Source organism: Rhamphochromis longiceps, linkage group LG22 (genome assembly GCF_057381845.1).
Source record: "Rhamphochromis longiceps isolate RC_006_pf linkage group LG22, R_longiceps_female_GT1.1, whole genome shotgun sequence".
In the NCBI taxonomy this organism is placed as follows: Eukaryota; Metazoa; Chordata; class Actinopteri; order Cichliformes; family Cichlidae; genus Rhamphochromis; species Rhamphochromis longiceps.
In genome coordinates this window covers 27,730,128-27,750,003 of record NC_140577.1, presented here as the reverse complement: position 1 = coordinate 27,750,003, position 19,876 = coordinate 27,730,128, and the positions used below count along the sequence as shown (strand labels likewise).

The window sequence follows — 19,876 nt, the reverse complement described above, 5'->3', positions numbered from 1 at the left end:
CTGACATGCATGGCGAACTTCACCGACGATATTTAGGGAGGAATAAACACACATCAAACATAAATGAACCATTTGCCTGTCTCCATAATTGAGAGCATTTTCTCTTCTTATGTCAACACTCTCTCTCTTTTTTTTTTTTCTTTTTTTTTTCTTTTTCGGTCATGTTATGTTTACCTGTCAAAGGCTTGTTACAAACTATGAAACACATTGTGCAGACTTCTGGATGTTAGAAGAAAACTAATACTGCTCATGAATGAGACTAAAGGCAGGAAGGTGTCCTTTAAAACTAAACATGTTAATAGGACCTCCCTGTTTATATCATAGTTTATGATATAGCACGTGTATTTCAGTAATAGCCTGCTGAGGCCACTATACGTGCTGGCCTCATATCAAATGTGAAGGCAGACTGAGTCTATGTTTGACGTTTTTTATATCTAATCTTCCTTTTCAAACATTTAAACAGCAGCGAGTCTGCAGCTGAGGGAATACAAATTCAAATTGTCGGAACAGGTTTGCTCGTTTCTTGGATTCATTTGGTGGTTTATTAAATGTATAACTGTTATTCTAATCTGCTGCTGAGTCTCTTACACTTTTCTTTATGCTGTATATTTTCACGTCTCTGGAATAGTTGGCAGTTAGATAGTCAGCTGGGAAACTTTGTGTTAACTCATGGAGCTGAGGATATCGTGGATATGCTGACCTCGCTGCGTGGTGTACAGAGCGAGGTCAGCATGATTAATATTCACAATAAAAATATTAGCCGAACATCATGAAGTCTGTATGTGTTTCATAGTGTCGAACAACCTTTGTACAGTTAAAGCCAGCAGTTACTACATGACGGAAACACCAACGTTATCTCTTTTATGTGTTTATACACAGGTCACGCTGATTACTGAACAAAAACCCAAAGATCAGATGTTAAACAGATTTATTTGCTCTCTCTCCTCCTTAAACATGTTTTTAATGTTAGTTATAATTCAGAATTGGCGACTGAAACACGTAGGACACATAAGAACATCAGGAAATAAAACATCGATAAATATAACCTCAGTAAAAGAAGTCAGCGGGGGTTACTACAGCTGTGTACCGGGGCCTGCGCTTTGTCGGTGGGATTGCTTGCGAGGCGAGCGGGTCTATCCCACGCTTTGCCGTGAGACTGGGCAGACATCTCCGAAATCATCGAAACACTTTTGCAAAGAGGCTGTATCTTGACAAACCGACCAGACACATGAAGATTAAACCACTACATTCTCGGCTAAAAAAATATTAAAACGGTATTTGGTAACACACAAACAGGGTTTTTCAAAGCTCAGTTCTGTTAGCTTCCACATGCCGGTTGTTGTGTGCTAGAAACAATGGCCACCAGGCCAAAGCAATGGTTTTGACTCGATCAGCGTTAACCCCGCCCCCTGAGTTTGATGGGTGAGGCTGACAGATAAAATTATTTCATGACGAGAGCCAGGCGTCAGGACTGCCAAAATGAAATAAATAAATATATCATTAAATAATTAATTAAATGTGTCAATAATTAATGAAATGTGTCAATAATTAATTAAAATGTGAAATACATAAATAATTAATTAAATGTGTCAATAATTAATTAATTAAATGTGTCAATAATTAATTAATTAAATGTGTCAATAATTAATTAAAATGTGAAATACATAAATAATTAATTAAATGTGTCAATAATTAATTAATTACATGTGTCATAACTATTTATTTAATTAATTAATTCCAATTTTAATTAATTATTGCCACATTTAATTAATTAATTAATGGTGTATTTAATTAATTCATTATGGCAGTCCTGGCGTTCCATAAAACACAACTTTCCTTACTTTGTGTGCAAACACACACGTATCCCACTGGTGACTGATTCCTCATAGGCATACAAGTATCCCGGAAACAACTGCTGTCACGAATCCAACAGGATAGTAAAGCTAGAATAGTGAAGTCTCATCAAATAAGAGAAGGCGCTTCCGGTTGAACCTTTCAAAGTAAACGATGTAACTTTTATAAAAGTGCTTTGCGCTTTTAGTCTGTCTCTATTTTTCTCAGATGTGGCGATAATGTCAGTGAATTTAGCATATCTGTTGATACTGATGCCGTCTTTACGATTTTTGCCAAACTAAAAGTAGATGTAGTGTTTTATTTTGACAGTAAGATTTGTTTTCCGCTGAGTATCCGGGTAGCTTGACGCGGTGGGACAAATGAAGTTCATAGTCCACAGCTGGTGATGGCGGATGTTGAAAAAGAGAGCATGAAGAATTACCACATAGCTTCGGAGAAAATTAACCCGGAGGCCAGTCGCTATCCTTACTGTATAGTGTGGACACCTATCCCCGTGTTATCGTGAGTTATCGCTTTTTGGCTAAATGCTCCAGAAATCGCACGAGGTGACAGCAGTAGCTTAGCTAGCTAGCAGACGCACAGTACCTTCCTGTTGCTGCCCTTCTTCTAAAACGATTTATATTAGATTATCTTCGCTGCTAACAAATGTCTAAGTTACAGCTGTGCACGAAGAACTGTTACATTTAATGAACACGGTTTAAACTGAAGATGTTTGTACGTATAAATATAAATATGCAGATATTTGGATCACAGATACGAAGCAAACAAAATGGTAAACATGCCAGCTATTAAATGATATGCTTAAAGTCAGCCGTTGAGGATTTTGGGTCATCAGTGTTATAGTTCTGCGAAAGTATATCTTACTGAAACTTTGAATATCACAACGCAGTTGCTTTAAAACTCATACTATCGCCTTTATTTTCAGTGATATTACTAATAAATAATACACTAATCAAAATTGTGTGTGTGTTTGTATTGGCTTGTCTAATCTCAACGTTTGCAGTCAGGCCCTCTTAAATAGTACTTCAATGTGGTGATGGTAACTTTGCAGGTTTGTTTGTTTGTTTGTTTGTTTGTTTGTTATTGTTTCTCTCAGATGGCTGTTTCCCTTCATTGGTCACATGGGTATCTGTACTTCCACTGGAGTCATCCGGGACTTTGCTGGGCCTTACTTTGTTTCAGTGAGTACTGACTGAAGTTCTGCAGCATTCACCAAACAATCCTTTAGCCCTTTATGCTAGATTTACTATGGTAAAATGCCCTTGTCCGTGATAGATATGAGCGTAAAGAGCTCACTATTAGTTTTAACAAAGGGTCCAATAAAAATCGGACATGCTGTGCCTTGAGACCTGTTGCCTTTAAATCCAGTATTTCTCACTTCTGACACAGAATATAAAATAGAAATGAATAGATGGCTGTACATCTACTTGTATACACTGTGCAGTATGAGCAAATGAAGGCACAGCGCTATTGTGTTTTAATGTGGGACATCTAGGTTTTCCAGTAGGACCAGTAAGACTGTTTCACAGTAGTGTAGGCAGTCATTAATTAAGTGTGGTTTTAGTGCTACAAAGTACTCTCCCAGTAATCTCATGAGCAATTTCATACATTTGCAGTGCCACCGCTGGATTATGCTGTGCTGTGGCAAAAATAGCGATGTTTGCCTTGTGTGTCAGAAAACATTCTGTCTTTGCAGCTGTAGAAATTCCTAAAGAGAGCTTTGTTTTGCTGCACTTTTGTGTTGTCAGACTATCGTTTAACATGTTCTTTGTTTTGTTTTTTGTTTTTTTGGAATATTCAGATTTGTTTATTCCGAAATGTCATTTTCTTTTATGGGAATTGAAGGTACACTATTCCTTGTAATAGAAGAAAGAGTAAAGAGAGCTTGCAGCTTGGATCCATTTTGACTTGTATACGCAAACACAATAGTGAATCCTAACAAACAGGATGTTAGACCCATTTCCTAAATTGATGCTAAACTACATATTCCGGCTATTAGGGTGCTGAAAATGTCTCTTATTCAACCTTACATAGCTGAACAAGTTTTGCCCTAATGGTGGTGTCTTTGTTTAGTGCTTTGATGTAACCCCCCACCCAAAAGAAAAACCCCAAACAACATAAAACAGCTTTCAGTGAGCACAGGTAACTTAAAGAAATATTTCATCTTTTGCAGGAGGACAACATGGCTTTTGGACAACCAACAAAGTAAGTAAATAAATATCGTATTTTTTTTTTTTTTTTTTGTCTCTTTACATCTGTCATACACAACAATAAAGTTTGTTTTCCTCCTTAAATCCAGATACTGGATGCTTGATGTAAGCAAGGTTTACGCCAGCGGCTCCAATGCCTGGGACACAGCCGTGCATGACGCTTCAGAGGAGTATAAACACAGGATGGTAAATATGTGGTGTTGTGTGAATGACTTTGCCTCAACTGTGAAGTGAAGAAATAGTGGGAATGATTCTTGATAATGTTGTCTTCTCCAAAGCACAACCTATGCTGTGATAACTGCCACTCGCATGTCGCAATGGCTCTGAATCTGATGCGATATGAAAACAGCACCTCGTGGAACATGATCAACCTCTGCCTCCTCGCTCTCATCCACGGAAAGCATGTGAGGTAAGAAAAGCTCAGCGTGTCTGAGAGACTGAAAAAGATAGAAAAACAGTTGATGTGGAGTTTTTAGTGGGCAAACATTGCAACAGGAAATTATTGATGACGTACTCTGGTGTATATCTGATATTGTTTCAGTACTGAATTCAAATAGCTAGGCTGGATAGTGGATCCATTCCTTTCAATTCTGCATTGTTCTGCGTGTACTGCACCACACGTCAGCAGCAATTCCCTGGCTTACTGGAACCAAACGTAACAGTGCATGAAGAAAAACTAAGATCAGTCTGGAGGCATTTCCGGTTTGCTATGGCAACAAGCTCTGTTTTTCTCTTATGTGCTCTATATTTTCTTTGGGATGAGATGCACATACAGTGAAACAGAGAGCAGAGAAGGGAGAGAAATTGGAGTAATCCTAACTAACAGCAGCCAGTCCCCAGCTCATGCCCGATCAATGATTTTGCTCAAAAGCTTCACTTTGTCATACCAAAGATTGATATTTCTTTTTCTTTCTTTTTTTTCTCAAGCTTGTTAGAATTGTACACAAACTTTTTATTTTGCTTTATGGACTCTATTTCCGTGCATGTTTCTGTGGTTCAATAAATCACTTCACCGGTTTCCTGTTTTCCTGATGAAGTATAAAGATTTCAGGGGAAGCTTACAAACCCATGTAGAGGCTCAGGTCATGGTTTTTTCTTTTCTTTTTTTAAAACATCTTGTGGCACTCAACTGTAGACTGTTGCTAAAAAAACAAACACAATTATTAATCACATGAATTTTCTATCAAAATCTAACCTCAGTTACGATGATCTAGTGATGTTTTACTCTATGTTTCATTTGCTCCAGATAAGCATGAACAGACTAACGGTATCCTTTTAAAAAAAATTCATCTTCCGGGGAGCAATGAAGTGAACTACTTTCAGAGGAATGCGCATAGTATTAGTGACTACCATCCTTATTCTCGAGATATCTGAAGGCTGTCTACCTTAGAAGGAGGTGATACAGTGCAAGCCCTGTACTCAACAGCTGCTCTCTTCAAAGCCTGCCTAAGAAGTAGGGCTGAAGCCTGTGAATGAGGTTTCTCTGTGGAATCCCAGGGGTTCGGACATAATTTCACAGGTATGCCTTGAACCTGTTGTGTCTCAGGACAAGAGAGAGAGACCTGATTCTTGGGAAATAATAAGAGTGTATATAGGACATTACTGGAATGTCTTTAAATTATAGCATGACAATAAAAAAACTACACATCCCAGCAGAACTGCAGTAATTGTCAGAAAGTATCGGGAAGCGAGACCTCTGAAGTTGTCGCAGTCACTCAGTTTTTTTTTTTTGTTTTTTTTAAATTATTCTTAATTGAAAATGTGCTCTGACTACCTGCTTGATCGTTAAAATTTTAAAGGGTTGTTTAGTATAACTTAATCACTCTTACTTACTTATGCAAAGCAGCCTCAATATTTAGTCTTATTTAATCTAAGGATATTTCTTGTGACTGCTTTACTAGTCGATTAAATTCAAGAAAAAAAATCATGCTATTCCGCTAGTCTTAACACAGATGCCACAGAAACGTGTAGCCCTTTGTGCTATATATAGTGTGCGTACACACACACAATTTAAGTTTGCTGAGTGCGGCTTAACATAAGCATCGCTAACATCATCGACCTTCTTTCCTCTCAAGTTGATTAAGAGTTGAATTTTATTTATATAGCGCCAAATCAGAACAACAGTCGCTTCAAGGCGCTGTATATGTAAGGTAGACCCTACAATAAAACATACAGAGAAAAACCCAACAATCATATGACCCCCGGTGAGCAAGCACTCTGACAACAGTGGGAAGGAAAAACTCCCTGTTAACAGGAAGAAACCTCCTGCAGAACCAGGCTCACGGAGAGGGGCCATCTTCCGCGACTGGTTGGGGCGAGAGAAGGAAGACAGGATAGAAGACATGCTGTGGAAGAGAGACAGAGGTTAATAACAGTGTGTATACAATGTCGTTAAACATCCCTGTGATCAACTGAACATTTGCTACTTTGCTCCGACACAGCGTACATGCAACCCTTGCTTTCTAGAACATTTAGAGATGTCTTGTGAGGCTGGCATCAGTTACTTTCCATTTTGCTTGTTTATCCCAAAAGTCCAGACACCAGTGTGTGCGATGTCTGTGCTCTAATTAACGTATTTTTCTTAGTTTTTTAGCTTTCCACACCAGCTGCTTGTTTTGCCTCTCAGCAGGGTTAAACAAAAAAAAAAAAAGACGTGTCTATCATCTACACTGATTGTTGCCATAGCTACAGGAAGAACAAGGTTGAAGATGCCATGTCCCTTGTCTTCTGCTGGTCATTATAAGGGCTGTGGTTGGGATGGGAGGGGGCTCATAAAAAAATAAGAGCTCATTCCCGCGATTTGTATTTGTGTACATCACCGCATGCTTGTTTCCTCACCTTGGTTTTCCTGTCATCTCTCTCCAGCTGTGCAGGCTTTCTGAAGACCTGGCTGCCTTTTCTGATGCTCATGGGCATCGTCCTTACAGTGGCCCTGGCCCTCAACCTCCGGTGACCTGGGAGCAAGTCTAGGGACATGGTGGAAACCCCCTCGTGGGTCAGAGGTGGCGCTGACCTTTTGAACAACACAGGAGAGGGGAAACCAGTAACAAAGACTCCTCACCTCTGAGAGAAGATTGATGGACAGGATTGTTTAGGACATGCCTGATTGCTGGCTCGAGCATGATCACTGGCTTTACTGCCGTGTGGATGCTAGAATGTCCCAGTGATGGAAGTCCATTTATAATCGCCTGCAATGACCAGGACTACACAAAAGCATTTATTGGATTCTGAATATTAAAAGTGTGACTGGCGGTTTTAAGCCATTGCCGCCTGCAAAGTGTAACAGTAAACAGTTGAAAAGAAGTACCTACATTGTTGAACTCTTTGAGGGAAACACATCCATGCCTTGCTTTCAGATTTTACTCGGATTGGGATTGTAATCCCATGATTCAGTGCTTCCAGGATGCCAAATTTATAGCGGGGCGTGCCAACATGTTAGTTCAGTTAGCTGCCTTTCTGCAGGAATCTATTGCATCTCATGCTTGACCTAACGTAGCTCTTCCACAGCACTGCAACGTCTACCTAAATACACAAAAGCAGTTTGTTTTTGTGCATTTTCTTACTCTGTAGGATATCAAAGAGTTTGCATCTTCAAAAGGGAAATATTTTCTCAGATCTGTTGGACATGCATTACACATATCACCTCATGATACTGTTATCTATCAGTGCAACAATTGTAGCAACCTCAATGAATATGGCTGTGGTAGAAAATTAGAGAATAGATAAGCCTTTTTGTGTGACCAGCACAGACTGTGTCCTTCCATATCTTAGTCTCTCAGTAGTGGAACAGTTTGTCTGTGACTCTAAAGGTGTTGATGAAAAGCCAGCTGATGTCAGAGGTATGAAACCTGCTGCGATTTCGTTTTGTTGTCCCTTTGCTGCGTTCGACTTTTACGAGAAAAAGCCAGAGTCAGTGCCTCAAAACGACCTCTCTTTGCATTTTCAGCTTTATGGTCATTTATGACTCCTCCTTCTAAAAAAGAAATGCACATGATGGTTGGCACTCAAAATCCGTTGCCATGGCTGTCGTGAACGGCTTCAAATCCCCTCATTGTTTGCAATCAAACAGGGAAAAAAGTGTTGAGCCCTCTCTTTGTCTGCGGTGCTGCCAGAAGCAGCAGGTAGCCAGGATCCTCAGGTTTTTTCACGCTCACCGACCCCTGTTGAAAATCCCCCGTTTCCACCTCGGCGCCTGACCAGCGTTGCTCGCTCCTGCTGTTTTTCACCTCTGCAGATCAGATTGGAAGGTCATTGTGAAATGTCAGCACTGTTTTGCAAAGCTTTGATGTATACCGACCAACATCCTGCAATAATCCAAAGTAGATGTCATTTAAGTGTGAGCTTAAAGGGGTTTTCTGTAGTAACTCCAGGGCTAACACCATTTTCAGGCTCCTGTTGGAAGCAGAATTTCTGTGGCCTCTAGTTCTGTGTTTCACCCATGTTGCCTGTAAATACTTACACATCAGACTGTACATCAGGTGCTCTTTATATACTTTGCTAACTTGATCACTCTTCAGATTTGAATGGCCCTCTTTACTGTACTTGTAATGTCTGCTTGGCAGTGAGGCAGACCTGTGCCTGGATGAGTGTGTGTGTTTGTGCGTGTTCTGCACACTAGAGAGAGCATGCACTTGCATGCCAGCATGTGTGTATTGCATGCATGCGAGAGTGAAACTGTTGGAGAGGGATGTTCGTGGTTGGCTCATAGCTATCGCTTCTTGATTATTAATCGGCTGCATATCATTGCAGCAAACTGCCTAGTAATTGATTTCTATATTTATTACTCAGTCTTTCCCTTAATCTCTTTAAAATGTTCTGTATTCACTGGTAAAATTGAGTGAAAATAAATAAAATATTAGATTGTACCAGACCTGCCTGTTTGTGTTTGAAATGGCCAATCTGGATCCCAACTAGGTTGGCAGCTCTCTATAAAATATAAAAACATTATATTTAGTAATACTTTAAAGATACAAGAAAAAAAAATGTTCTAGGGTAGAATCGCACCCAGCCATCTGCAGTAGCCTTTAGTATAAATGAGTTGCCTTCTCAACCAGGTGAGATGTAACAACACCCACAGGGAGAAAAGGGAAGCTGCTTTTTAAGACTATTGTAACATGAAAATTGATTAAAAATCATCAGTGATTCCTTGAAGTATCAGTGTAAGCATAGCACACTATTTTCTAATATTTTGTAGATAATTAGATTATTTTTTGGTTATTAATTTGCATAGCTGAAAAACTGCTATGATGATCAAAGAGCGAGTTCTTTAACTAGCTGGGATCTGGATTGTCAGCTTTGGGAGCTCAAAGTTAAAAAAAAAAAAAAAATCAAATCTGGTAAAGTATTTGTTTTGTTCTGAGGGGAGAGTTTCATGTCTTAAATGGTTGATTTCAAATGTGTGCATTGCTCCCTTTGACAGAACAGAACAAACTGCCTGTAACTGGAGTGAAAAGAGAAGGAGACACCAGTGCACGACTGAGCAACGGGAACACTTGTGCCACCAAGTCTGGGAAACTGATGCCTCGCCGGCACTGAAGAGGCAGCAGCAGTGAATTATATCTCTGCTAGCTTGGGAAGTCATCATAACATGGCTCTTATTTCTTAGAGAAAAATAATTCTGATGAATAACCTGAGTGAGCATGCAAAGACCAGAACCATTTATAGCGCAAAAGGCTAATATGATCAATAAGACAATTAACGCAGCAAACTTGGACATGAGACGTGTAGTTGTAACCTACATCAGGCCTTTTGTGGAGATAAATTTAAATGAAAGGTGCTTTTTGCATCATAAAATGACATTTATTTGCAGTGGTAGAATAGGTCAGTAGCCCTTTAAAAATGCATATGTATGCCCTAAGATGTCAACTATTTCTTTTAAATGACTGAGCTGAGCAGACTACACTGCTGGGTCCAAGAAGGAGCATGCCTTTAAAGAAAACGTGGAAATGTGCTCATTATGCCTAAACTGCAGTGATATTTAAGGTGCAGACTTGGTGGACCTGTCTGTGGAAAATCCCAGTAGAAACAAAGAGTAAAGTGAAAATCCCTTTGGTGTTCTGTAATTGCGCTAAATGTCAGAAAACGGACGGCAAACGGTGTCTTTGAATGTGAAACCTGTCCTTAATGAAGCAGCTCATTTAGCGCACTTTGAGGCATAAAAGGCAGTGGAGGAATGAACGGTCCTTTTGAGAGCAGCCGGCATGCCTCACAACATTGCCGCCTGTAACACATAAATATGAAGGTATATTTCTGAAAGAGAGATTGTGAAGATCAGCAGTACTTTGGGCCTATTTAAGGGCGGCCATGTGCGGGAATGCCACACTGAGTGGGGATGATGTGAATGGTTTTAGATGTTGCCTCCTGCGGTGCCTTGTTGTATCCAGGAGCCGGGTCCTGGAATGCGGAGACCTGTGGCCACAGCGATTCAGACCGCTCACAAAAGACAGTTGGGATGCTATTATTAGCGCCACCATCCATGTATACTTATACCAGTCTGCAATGTCAAAAACCCTCCTTTGTTTCTCTAATCCCAACATATCTTCTGTGCTGCAGATCATACAGATGCGAACTCTGAATGTGTCCGACTTCCAGCCTTAATGCGTATAAAAGTTATTATAGATTTGTGGCTCTGCTTTTCTCTCGCTTGAATTCGCATCATTCAGTCGTGACTGCTGTGTTTCATCAGGGCTGTCAGCAGGAGGGATGATGCTTTAAGACTGAGTCATGATATGCGAGAGCCTTGCTCGTCTTTAAATACTCTCGGAAGTCATTCAGGTAGTAGTCTTTGGAAGTTGTCGGAATAAATTTATAAAGAAGAGGAAGTCCTCGCAGCTCTCATACTCAGCTGCCAAGTGGCCAAAAGTCTCATTATCTAGTAGATCATCGTGGTGTTAAAGAAAAGGGGGGATCAAAGGCTGAAGGTTGGCCCCCAAACACTCCTCCCCCACATTTAGCGCACACCACCTGGGGAGCTGGGAATGACGAGTATGTTTGCCCGTTCTTTGTTCTGAAATAAAACTGTTAAAGTCCAGAATTCATTACATTCACATTTATATTTGAGTGCAGAAAAAATGGGAGAGAGAGCGAGCGCTGAAATCCCGGCCACTTTCTCCTCCTCATCCATCCTTCATGCCTGCGCTCTCTACTCAGGGCTGAGGGGAAGATCTCGTAGATCCGGGCGGAGAGAAGCCCCTCCCCGCAGATCACTACACTCCTCGATGGTCCTTTTAACTTCATTGCTGGAGCAGAAGCAACGCCCCGAAGGATCAAACACCCCCTCTGATCTGCACGACCCTCACTTTTGTTCTCATGGAAATCAGAGCCAGCCTCCCGGCCACACTTTCTGCAGAGATCCAAAGTTAAAGGCGCATTCCCGGCCGGGACAGCTCGTGATCATGATGTTTCGGTGGAGCTGATCGTTTCTCCCCGTGTGCGTGTATTCTTTGTCGCTGTTTCTTGCCGCCGCTCTCTAACCGGACACTTTTTTGTTTTCCTTTCCAACATGCTGGATTTGACGCAGGGCATTGTTTTCTGCGCGCTCCTCGCCTCCGTATACGCGTCTTGCCCTCCTCGCTGCGAGTGCTCAGAGGCGGCTCATACCGTGAAGTGTGTCTCCAAAGACCTGCAGAGTATCCCGGCTGGGATCCCGGGATACACGAGGAATCTGTTTATAACGGGGAATCAGATCAGCCGGATCGGTCCGGAGTCTTTCAAAGGGTTGGAGAATGTTACCAACCTATCTCTGAGCAATAACAGGTAAGAAACTCTCCCTGATCTCTGGGGCTCTTTGTTATTGTGCTAATGCAAAGCTCCGAAGGACTGAAACTGTGACAAAACTCTGTTTTCTCATTCTTCACATGTCCCCCATTGTTCTTGAACTGCACCGATCCATTGGCTTAAGTTCTGTTACCCGTGTGCATAGTAGTAGACTGTGTTCAAATGATCACGTTCAGTTTTCTTTCAGGTTTGATTCGAGGTAAATGTGCTTTCATTCTCTCAGTCTTGATGGTGATTGCTAATGATGTGTCATCTTCAAATCCAGAATTTCTGAGGTGGAATCCCTCACCTTCAAAGGACTGCACAGGCTTCGCTCTCTGGATCTGAGCAACAACCAGCTGGCTGTTATTCATCCTGAGGCCTTTGCCGTCCTGAACCAGTCTCTGCGGGAGCTCAACCTGAGCCGAGCCCTCTACAACCACTCTGCAGTGACCAGCTTGAGCACGGCTTTCCACTGGAGCTCCCTGGAGACCCTGAGAGCACTGGACCTGTCGGACAACAGTCTCATCTTTTTGCCCCCGCGCATTTTCTCCTACCTGAGCAGCTTGCGGATGCTCCGGCTTTCCAACAACTCCCTGGTGGCCATCCACAACTCCACCCTTTCGGGTTTAGAGCAGCTGGAGGTGCTCGACCTGACGCTCAATGCCCTCAAGACTCTGTCAGAAGAGGGCCTCCAAGAGCTGGACTCCCTGCCCAGAGCTGCTCTCCTGCTGGGAGAGAACCCGTTCACGTGCACATGTGGAATTGAATCTTTTGCTCAGTGGCTCAACAGGTCACAGAATCGCATCAGAGACGTCGAGAGCCTCGCGTGCGTCTTCCCGGCCAGCATGAGAAACACGTCCTTGCTTGCCGTGGGGACGATGACTCTGGGATGCCACGAGAGAGATGCTGCCGCAGATCTCGCTCTGCAGACCTCTTATGTCTTCTTGGGTATAGTCCTGGGCTTTATCGGCCTCATCTTCCTCTTTGTACTCTACCTCAACCGCAAAGGCATCAAGAAGCGAATCTATGACATGCGAGACGCCTGCAGGGAGGTGTGGGAAGGCTACCATTACCGCTTCGAAATGGACTCTGACCCCAGGTTATCACAGGTCTCCAACAGCGCTGATGTGTGAGAGGACATTTTGCTGTATTTTCTGATGAGACAGACTTTCTCACCCCCACACATATATATAAGTAGAAAAGTGTATAAAATGTACAGATGTGTAAATATATACAAAGCAACATGTTCAGAGCCTTTGAGCCATGGTGACTGAAGCATGCACTGTTATCGGCTATCGCTATTCCTTTGCTGTCCCGAGTGGGCACGATTGTTCCAAAAAGACTATGCCGGCTGACTTTTCTTATATCTGCTCCTGCTCTTTATGTACTCCACAAAAGTAACAGCAAGTGCCTAAAGTCAGGTATTGTTTTCCACATGGCACAGTCATTCAGTATTTAGCTGTTTGAAAAGAAGCAACAAAACGCTGCCATACAAACTCGACACTATTAAAACAAACCTCTGGGAATTTAAAGCACAATCACTCATTCATCTTTAAACCATTTCACCTCCTCCCTCCCAGGGTGCTGGAGGGGAATTAAACCACCAGAAAGCTTTTCCAAACGCTCTCCTTAAAAATAATAATAATAAAAAAAATATCACCGCTCCGCTCCTCTTTGGCAGTCGGATAAGAGGGAGGGGTGGACAATCCAGCGCAGACCAGCGGAACTCTACCGGCCCCCCTTCTGCTATTTTTTTTCAATGAAATGTCGCTTTGTGTCAGTTCCTTGAGTTTTATTGTCAAAATGATGAGAACCAGTCCCCGGGCCCGGGGCCGCTGAAAGCAGTCTCCCTCCCTCTCTCCTTCCTTAAAGACAACAGGCTGCTCTGGAGGCTCTTTGAAAGAGAGGTCTGGCTCTCCACATTTTTCTGTTTAAGGGATTTTTTCTCTCTCTTTCCGATGATAAGATACAGATGATTCTGAAACACCAGCTACATTGTTTCATTCAGCAGTTTGCTCTGACCAGTTAAGGGCATTAAGTCTTGTGAAAAGGAAGAAGAATATGTTCTTAGCTTTTCGTTTTTCATTTCGAGAGAAGTGTCTTTTAGGGGAAGTTGTTTTTCCAATAATTCTTCGTTCACCTCTTTAACATCCAGAAGGTCACCGGTAACCATCTAGGGTCAGGGGTAGGTTTACGGTTACTTTACCACCACCCCCACAAACCCTGGGCTCAAACCCTACCCCTGACACTTAGGTGGACTGCTGATGATGCGGTGGGGGGTTAGAAATTAAACATAAATGTACATGCATGTCAATCCAGCATGGCCAAATAAATCAAAATGTATCCTTACAGCATATTTATTTCAGCCATTGTCGTCTTCATAGAAGACAAAAGCGATTCTCTCAGGCCTTTTGAGGCTCCAAATTCAGACAAACACACACAGAGCGGATGGCAAGCTGCCATTCATCAGTTTGTTTATTACCCACATTTCTAGCTGTCTGTGGTGCAAAGGAGACCTGCAGTTAAGTGAAACAGCCTCGCCTTTGTTTGATGCCAAAGTAGCATCTTCATCCCATCAAGATGTTCTCCATACTCTCCTGATAGCCAGAAGCGTTTATAACCTGGAACCAGTTCACTGCATGTGGAATGACAAAGCATTAGAAAGTTGTACATGTCCATGCTGTCATTTAGCCCAAATGTAACCTTGTGCATTATGCAAACAGCAGAAATGAACGTACTGTTAATGTCCGGAGGTATCATTTCTCCCGAGCTGCGGCACCACATTAAGCCGGGCATTTACTCGGCGATGAGAAAACAATTGAGGCTCGTACGCCGCGCACAAAGGGACGGCTCGGGTGGCGAGACGCCTCAAATGAGCTTTGTTTCTCGGCGCTGAAAAGACGCCTTGTTGACACTCATTCTGTTTCTGTTTTCACAGACGGCCATTATGCTGTCACGTAATAGGATTCACTCACGATGACAAAGTCGAGCGCTCTGATCCAGCTATTGTTCAAGTGTCATCATTCCTAATAATCTCCTCCTGGGGGGAAAATCCCGGGAAAAGTTTTCATTTGGCATTACGCAACGTGTCACAACCGGGGCATTAAGCCGGCCACGGGTCATTGGTGTCAATTTGCAAGACAGAGAAGAAGAATGATTCCCTGCATGTCATTACTTCCGTTTTCACTCATTAAAGTGTGGATTTGAAGCAGTGCCTTTTTGTCTTTTTACGAGTCTGCCTGTCTGAGAAATGTATGGTGTGCTTGGGCTGTGGGAGACTGCCTCAGCAGGAATCCAAGGAAAGAGAGGAACTTACAGACCCATCCAGGCGCTCTCCATTACTCCCTGTGCTAAAGAGAGGCTTGTTAAAAACAGGGGGAAAAAACTACTCCAATTACTCCTCTCCCTCAGACTGCCGCACGTATCTGATTAAAAGATCATGTCTCTGTTTCAGTTTTGCTCACCATGTTTTGCGTTCCCACAGGCTGTTTTTTTTAGGTTTCTTTTGAGGAAGCAGTTTTAAAAAGTGTAACAGCTTTATGTTCCCGTGCAGCGTGCGGTTCGCGCAAAATACATATTCAAAGGATTTCTTTCTCACTTATTCCTCTGGAGCGCAGCAGGCTTTTGATTTTATACGCCTGCTGTCTCGGGGAACATCTTGGCGCCATTACACTGGGCTTTAATGGCCGTGATAGAGAATATGCCTTGAAAGCGATCGCCACATCTGCGAGGAATTGAACATGTTAAAAAAAAAATAAACCCACAACAGTCAGCAGCGTGATGACAGAGACAAAGTGGCATTTCCACCTCCCCCCACTCCCACTTTCCTCCACTAGCATAGTATGACAAGTACAGCTGTCTCTCCCATCATGGGGATCATGTCATTATTTACATTTGGTATAACTGAACTGTACAAACACTGCTTCAGATCCAATGTGGTGCGCCAAACCTTAGTCTTGCTAGACTTTTACTATAACAGCTATCTTGATTGTGGCGTGAGGTCAGCGAAGTCATTGGCCCAGCTTCTCAGATGTTGCCTATCCATCATCTCTAACAAGTCTGCTCAGTGAAGGTGGAGACTAAAAACTCCAGTGGGGTACTTACCCATTGTTCTGCTGCTCACTTGATCAATGAGGCTAATTGTGTTTGCCAGAGGATGCAAGGAAGGAGGAGTTGGTACAAGTGGCCCAAGTGCCCATTAAAACCAACTGGCCTCCCATTTATCATTTTACAAGTCCTGGAGCTAACTGCACATTTAGAATGGTGCGTAGGTATACACACTGCCATCATAGTATCTGCAAAAAACAAAAGATGTGTATGTTTGGTCTTTCCTCAAACAAATGAATGGTGCAAATTAATAGTTTGTATTTCGCTTTGCAAAGATATATATCAGATATATACCATCGACAATCCAAGCAGGTGTTGAAGGAGAGACCGCAATAAGCGGCAGTATCACCTCAGCTTCAATTTTCTGACACAAAACAAGCGACGAGGACTGAAATTTCAGTTTGAACTTATTAAACTCCACAAATGGATTCGATTTGTGCTTGATTGCACACTCCCTCTGTCCCCGCTTTGTGTAAAACCGAGTGTGTGCACTGTTAACCTTTGCTGTATTTTTCACAGTAAAATACCACAAAATGCCCAGTAACTTACCTGAAAACATTTCTACAGTTAATTACTGTAATTTGCTTTGCATTATGGGTATATTAAGGTTATTTACATTTACTTACTGTATTTTTTTAAATTGCGGTAGTAGTTATACCTACCGTTAACACATTAGCAGTAGTGCTACTGTATTATGTGATTTGAATGGTTCATCATACTGTTTGTGTATTTTTACTCTTTCAGTGGTTGGTTGCAATAGTGCATTACATTTTAACTCTTTCACTGCCAACCATTTCCAGATTTTCCTCCAACCTATGCCATTTGTCAGTATGATACCAGTGAAAGTATTATGGTTTTGACTTTTTAGGGGACTTGCCTGTGTGTAAGGTTCAAGAATTCTGATCATCTAATCTGCTGCATGCAGTTGTATGCACATGCACAGCTGCTGCAAATGTGTGCTTGCCACTGCGTTGCCAAAGGCGAACTTCAGTCAGTGGAGAATATTGTAATAATTTGGCGGAGGCTTCTCAGTCGAGCAGTAACTGAATTGCTCATTTACTGAACGTGCAACATGTACAGAACTCTTCTGGGAACTAGTCAACCCAACTTAGTGAAACACACACTGAATGCATGCTGGCCCCGCCCACCCACCTATCTCTACCAACCACCACTCCATATCCTGACTGACATGACCTGTGATCCAGTGATTGACAGGAGAGGAAAGACAGTCCAACTTTGTTAACTCTTCATTATGATATGCTCGAGAGGACAAAAGATTTTGCACCTCGTTATTGTTGGACCTCTGTGTGGAAACTGCAAACGGGACGTCATAAGGTAATGCAAAGGACTCTCCTACCTAACATACTCGTTTATTAATTCTTAAGAGCATATATATTTTTTGTGTGGGGGGGGGCTTAAAATCGGTGTTAGCTTGGTCGAAATAGCACATTAGCTGAATTATTCTGGAAAAAATAGGTTGTGTGTGTTTTTTTCTTTTCTTATTTAAATATATATTTAGATATATATTTTCCACGGGGAGGGGCGAAGAACACAGGCGCAACGACAGTCTTTGTCTTTTTCCCGCCGAGTGTGGTGCATTGTCCTCCTGCGCTTCTGTTCTATGACTATTGAGAAGCTGGCCATGCTAACAGTGGGACATTTAGCTTCAGCTAAAGCAGCAGGTAAAAATACACATTTAATGAGAATAAAGAAAGACAACTTTTTTTTGGAAATTTAGAGACTGCTAAAACAATCTTATCCAGTTTTGAGCTTGCTCATGTAGGTTAGCCTGCTTTATTTAATTTTGTGTGAGCTGCAGTACACAACATTAAAAAGTTAATATAACATTAGGTTGGTGGCGTGAGGAACTCCAACCTAAGTTTAATATTTATTATTTTTTTAAGTGGGAAGGGGAGCATGTTTTTTTCCCTTTAATACAACGTCTTCCAGGGTCTTTTTCATAGGAAAACCGTGTAACGTCTGTGTTAGGTTGGTCAAAAGAGCAATTAGTTGAATTATTCTGGAAAAGATGGGTTGTGTGTTTTTTTTCTTTTATTTACTTATGTAAATATATTTTTCAAGGGTTAAATAAATGCAACATTAAATTAACAATTGTCTCTCTGTCTTTTCTCGCCCAGTGTGGTGCATTGCTGTTCTCCTGCCCTTGCTGGCTGCGCTGACAGTGTGATGTAGCCTCAGTGTTTGTGTTTTAAATGCTTTTTCCACCAAGATGTCTGTTGAGAGAGAGATGACCTTACCCATCACACCAAGGGTAATAGCGCTTGGTAAGTAAATACTTTCAATCCTCTTGTAATATTTTTGTAAAAAATCTATGTAATTATTGTGGTATTTGTACCCACAACAACTTACTTAACAGGGGTTTGTCTGTTTTATATTGTATAAAAATAGAATACACACAGTTTGCTGCTGTTTCTCTTATTATTTATTATACACAATGACCAACAGGAAAAAACAGCCTAACATTTCAGCACAGGCCAAAATGCCAAAACATTAGGCAGTTTTTTCCTGTAATTGATCATAATTTTCATTACATAATAAATAATAAGAGAAATAGCAGCAAACTGTGTGGATTCTATTTTTGTACAGTGTGAGGCCTGCTATCCAGCATTCTTGTGGAAACCTTATTTGTAACGGTGAGCACATTGTCTTATTGGACTCTTGTCTGTTTTTAGGGAATAATTTCATGTCTGCAAGCCGCTGGATGATCAGTTTGGAGGGCAAGGCATTTTATGTGATATGTGATAGCTTGACTACAGTTGCAGAAACATATAGGTGATTGCTGTAATGTATGTTTTAATTTTGAAATTAAAGCAGCCTTTTTTCCGTTAAAAGGTTCTTTGTGAGGATCAATCCAGACATGGGAACAAAATGCCCTGCAAAACTTGGTACAAGCTGCAAGACAGGTCGTGTCGTAAAGAGGAAGGTTACAAGCATCAGCCCTCAGATCACCACCTTCCTCCAGCGGCTCTCTGAGTTTGAATGGAGGACTTCCAACTAGGTAAGAATACAGAGATGATAATATCTTTTACATAGCTGATAATTATATACATACTGTACACACATCCATACAACAGTATGAATGATCTCAGACAGATGTGAACAAGTGAATAACCTGAGCAAACATGAATATTGATGATGTGTCTTTGACAGGTGGTGATAAAGACTACACTGAACCCGACCATCCTGGTAACGGAAATCTAAATCCCATGTCACATTCTATTTCCTGGGACCCACTGATAATTATTACATTTTGTAAATGATTTTTGTTTTACAATTGTAATAGTTTATTTAATGTTCATGCTGGTGGGTTTGTCCTGTTTTTAGTGGAATGAAAAACTGTTTTCCTTAAAAAAATCAGACACAGAAAGGTGAAGGACTGTGTAGTTTTCATGTACACTTCTATTTATTTTGGTTATTGACATTGTTTTTATTCAGTTGAAAAATGTTTTTCTTGTTAAAAAAAATATCAACAATAAATGTTGGTTTAATTCACTATTCTGAGACTACTTTATTGAATTATATTGTTTTTTGTAAATGTTCTTATATTGAATATGAATGTTAACATTATTTTTATTTGCTGTAAAACACAATTACAGTCTAAACAAATTATACTGTACACAATTACAGTGTTATACCATAAACCACATTTGCAGTACAGTGATACTATAAAACTTAATCACGGTAAGTCTTTCTAACTGTAAACCACGTTTACAGTAAAGCTGTTATACTGTAATATATGTTTACAGTAAAGTGGTTGAACTGTAAAACATCACAACAGTAAAGATACTGTAGATCAGTAATTACAGTAACTTACTGGCAATAGTGTTGCCAGTAAGTTGCTGTAAAAATACAATAAAATGTCTAACAGTGTGTGTATGTGTGTATATGTGTGTTTCCGCATGTCGCAATGGGATTCTTCATGCTCT

At 41.2% G+C, this 19,876-nt stretch overlaps 2 protein-coding genes and 1 long non-coding RNA gene across 3 annotated transcripts; all 3 read left to right on the top strand.

The window, feature by feature from the left end:
- The first annotated feature begins 2,193 nt into the window (after positions 1 to 2,193).
- On the top strand, positions 2,194 to 8,929 carry tmem222b (transmembrane protein 222b). The gene is made up of 6 exons (XM_085396307.1): positions 2,194 to 2,355; positions 2,951 to 3,035; positions 4,028 to 4,059; positions 4,154 to 4,250; positions 4,343 to 4,473; positions 6,930 to 8,929. Exons 1-6 carry the CDS (start codon positions 2,240 to 2,242, stop codon positions 7,015 to 7,017), a joined length of 549 nt encoding a protein of 182 aa, XP_085252433.1. The 5' UTR covers positions 2,194 to 2,239; the 3' UTR covers positions 7,018 to 8,929.
- Positions 8,930 to 11,284: 2,355 nt separating this feature from the next.
- On the top strand, positions 11,285 to 15,030 carry tpbg1b (trophoblast glycoprotein 1b). The gene is made up of 2 exons (XM_085396480.1): positions 11,285 to 11,819; positions 12,106 to 15,030. Exons 1-2 carry the CDS (start codon positions 11,566 to 11,568, stop codon positions 12,953 to 12,955), a joined length of 1,104 nt encoding a protein of 367 aa, XP_085252606.1. The 5' UTR covers positions 11,285 to 11,565; the 3' UTR covers positions 12,956 to 15,030.
- A 1,568-nt stretch (positions 15,031 to 16,598) lies between these two features.
- Positions 16,599 to 18,679, top strand: LOC146644244 (uncharacterized). The gene is made up of 3 exons (XR_014909441.1): positions 16,599 to 17,264; positions 18,068 to 18,214; positions 18,623 to 18,679. It is a non-coding gene; the product is annotated as an uncharacterized LOC146644244 (long non-coding RNA).
- Positions 18,680 to 19,876: the final 1,197 nt, after the last annotated feature.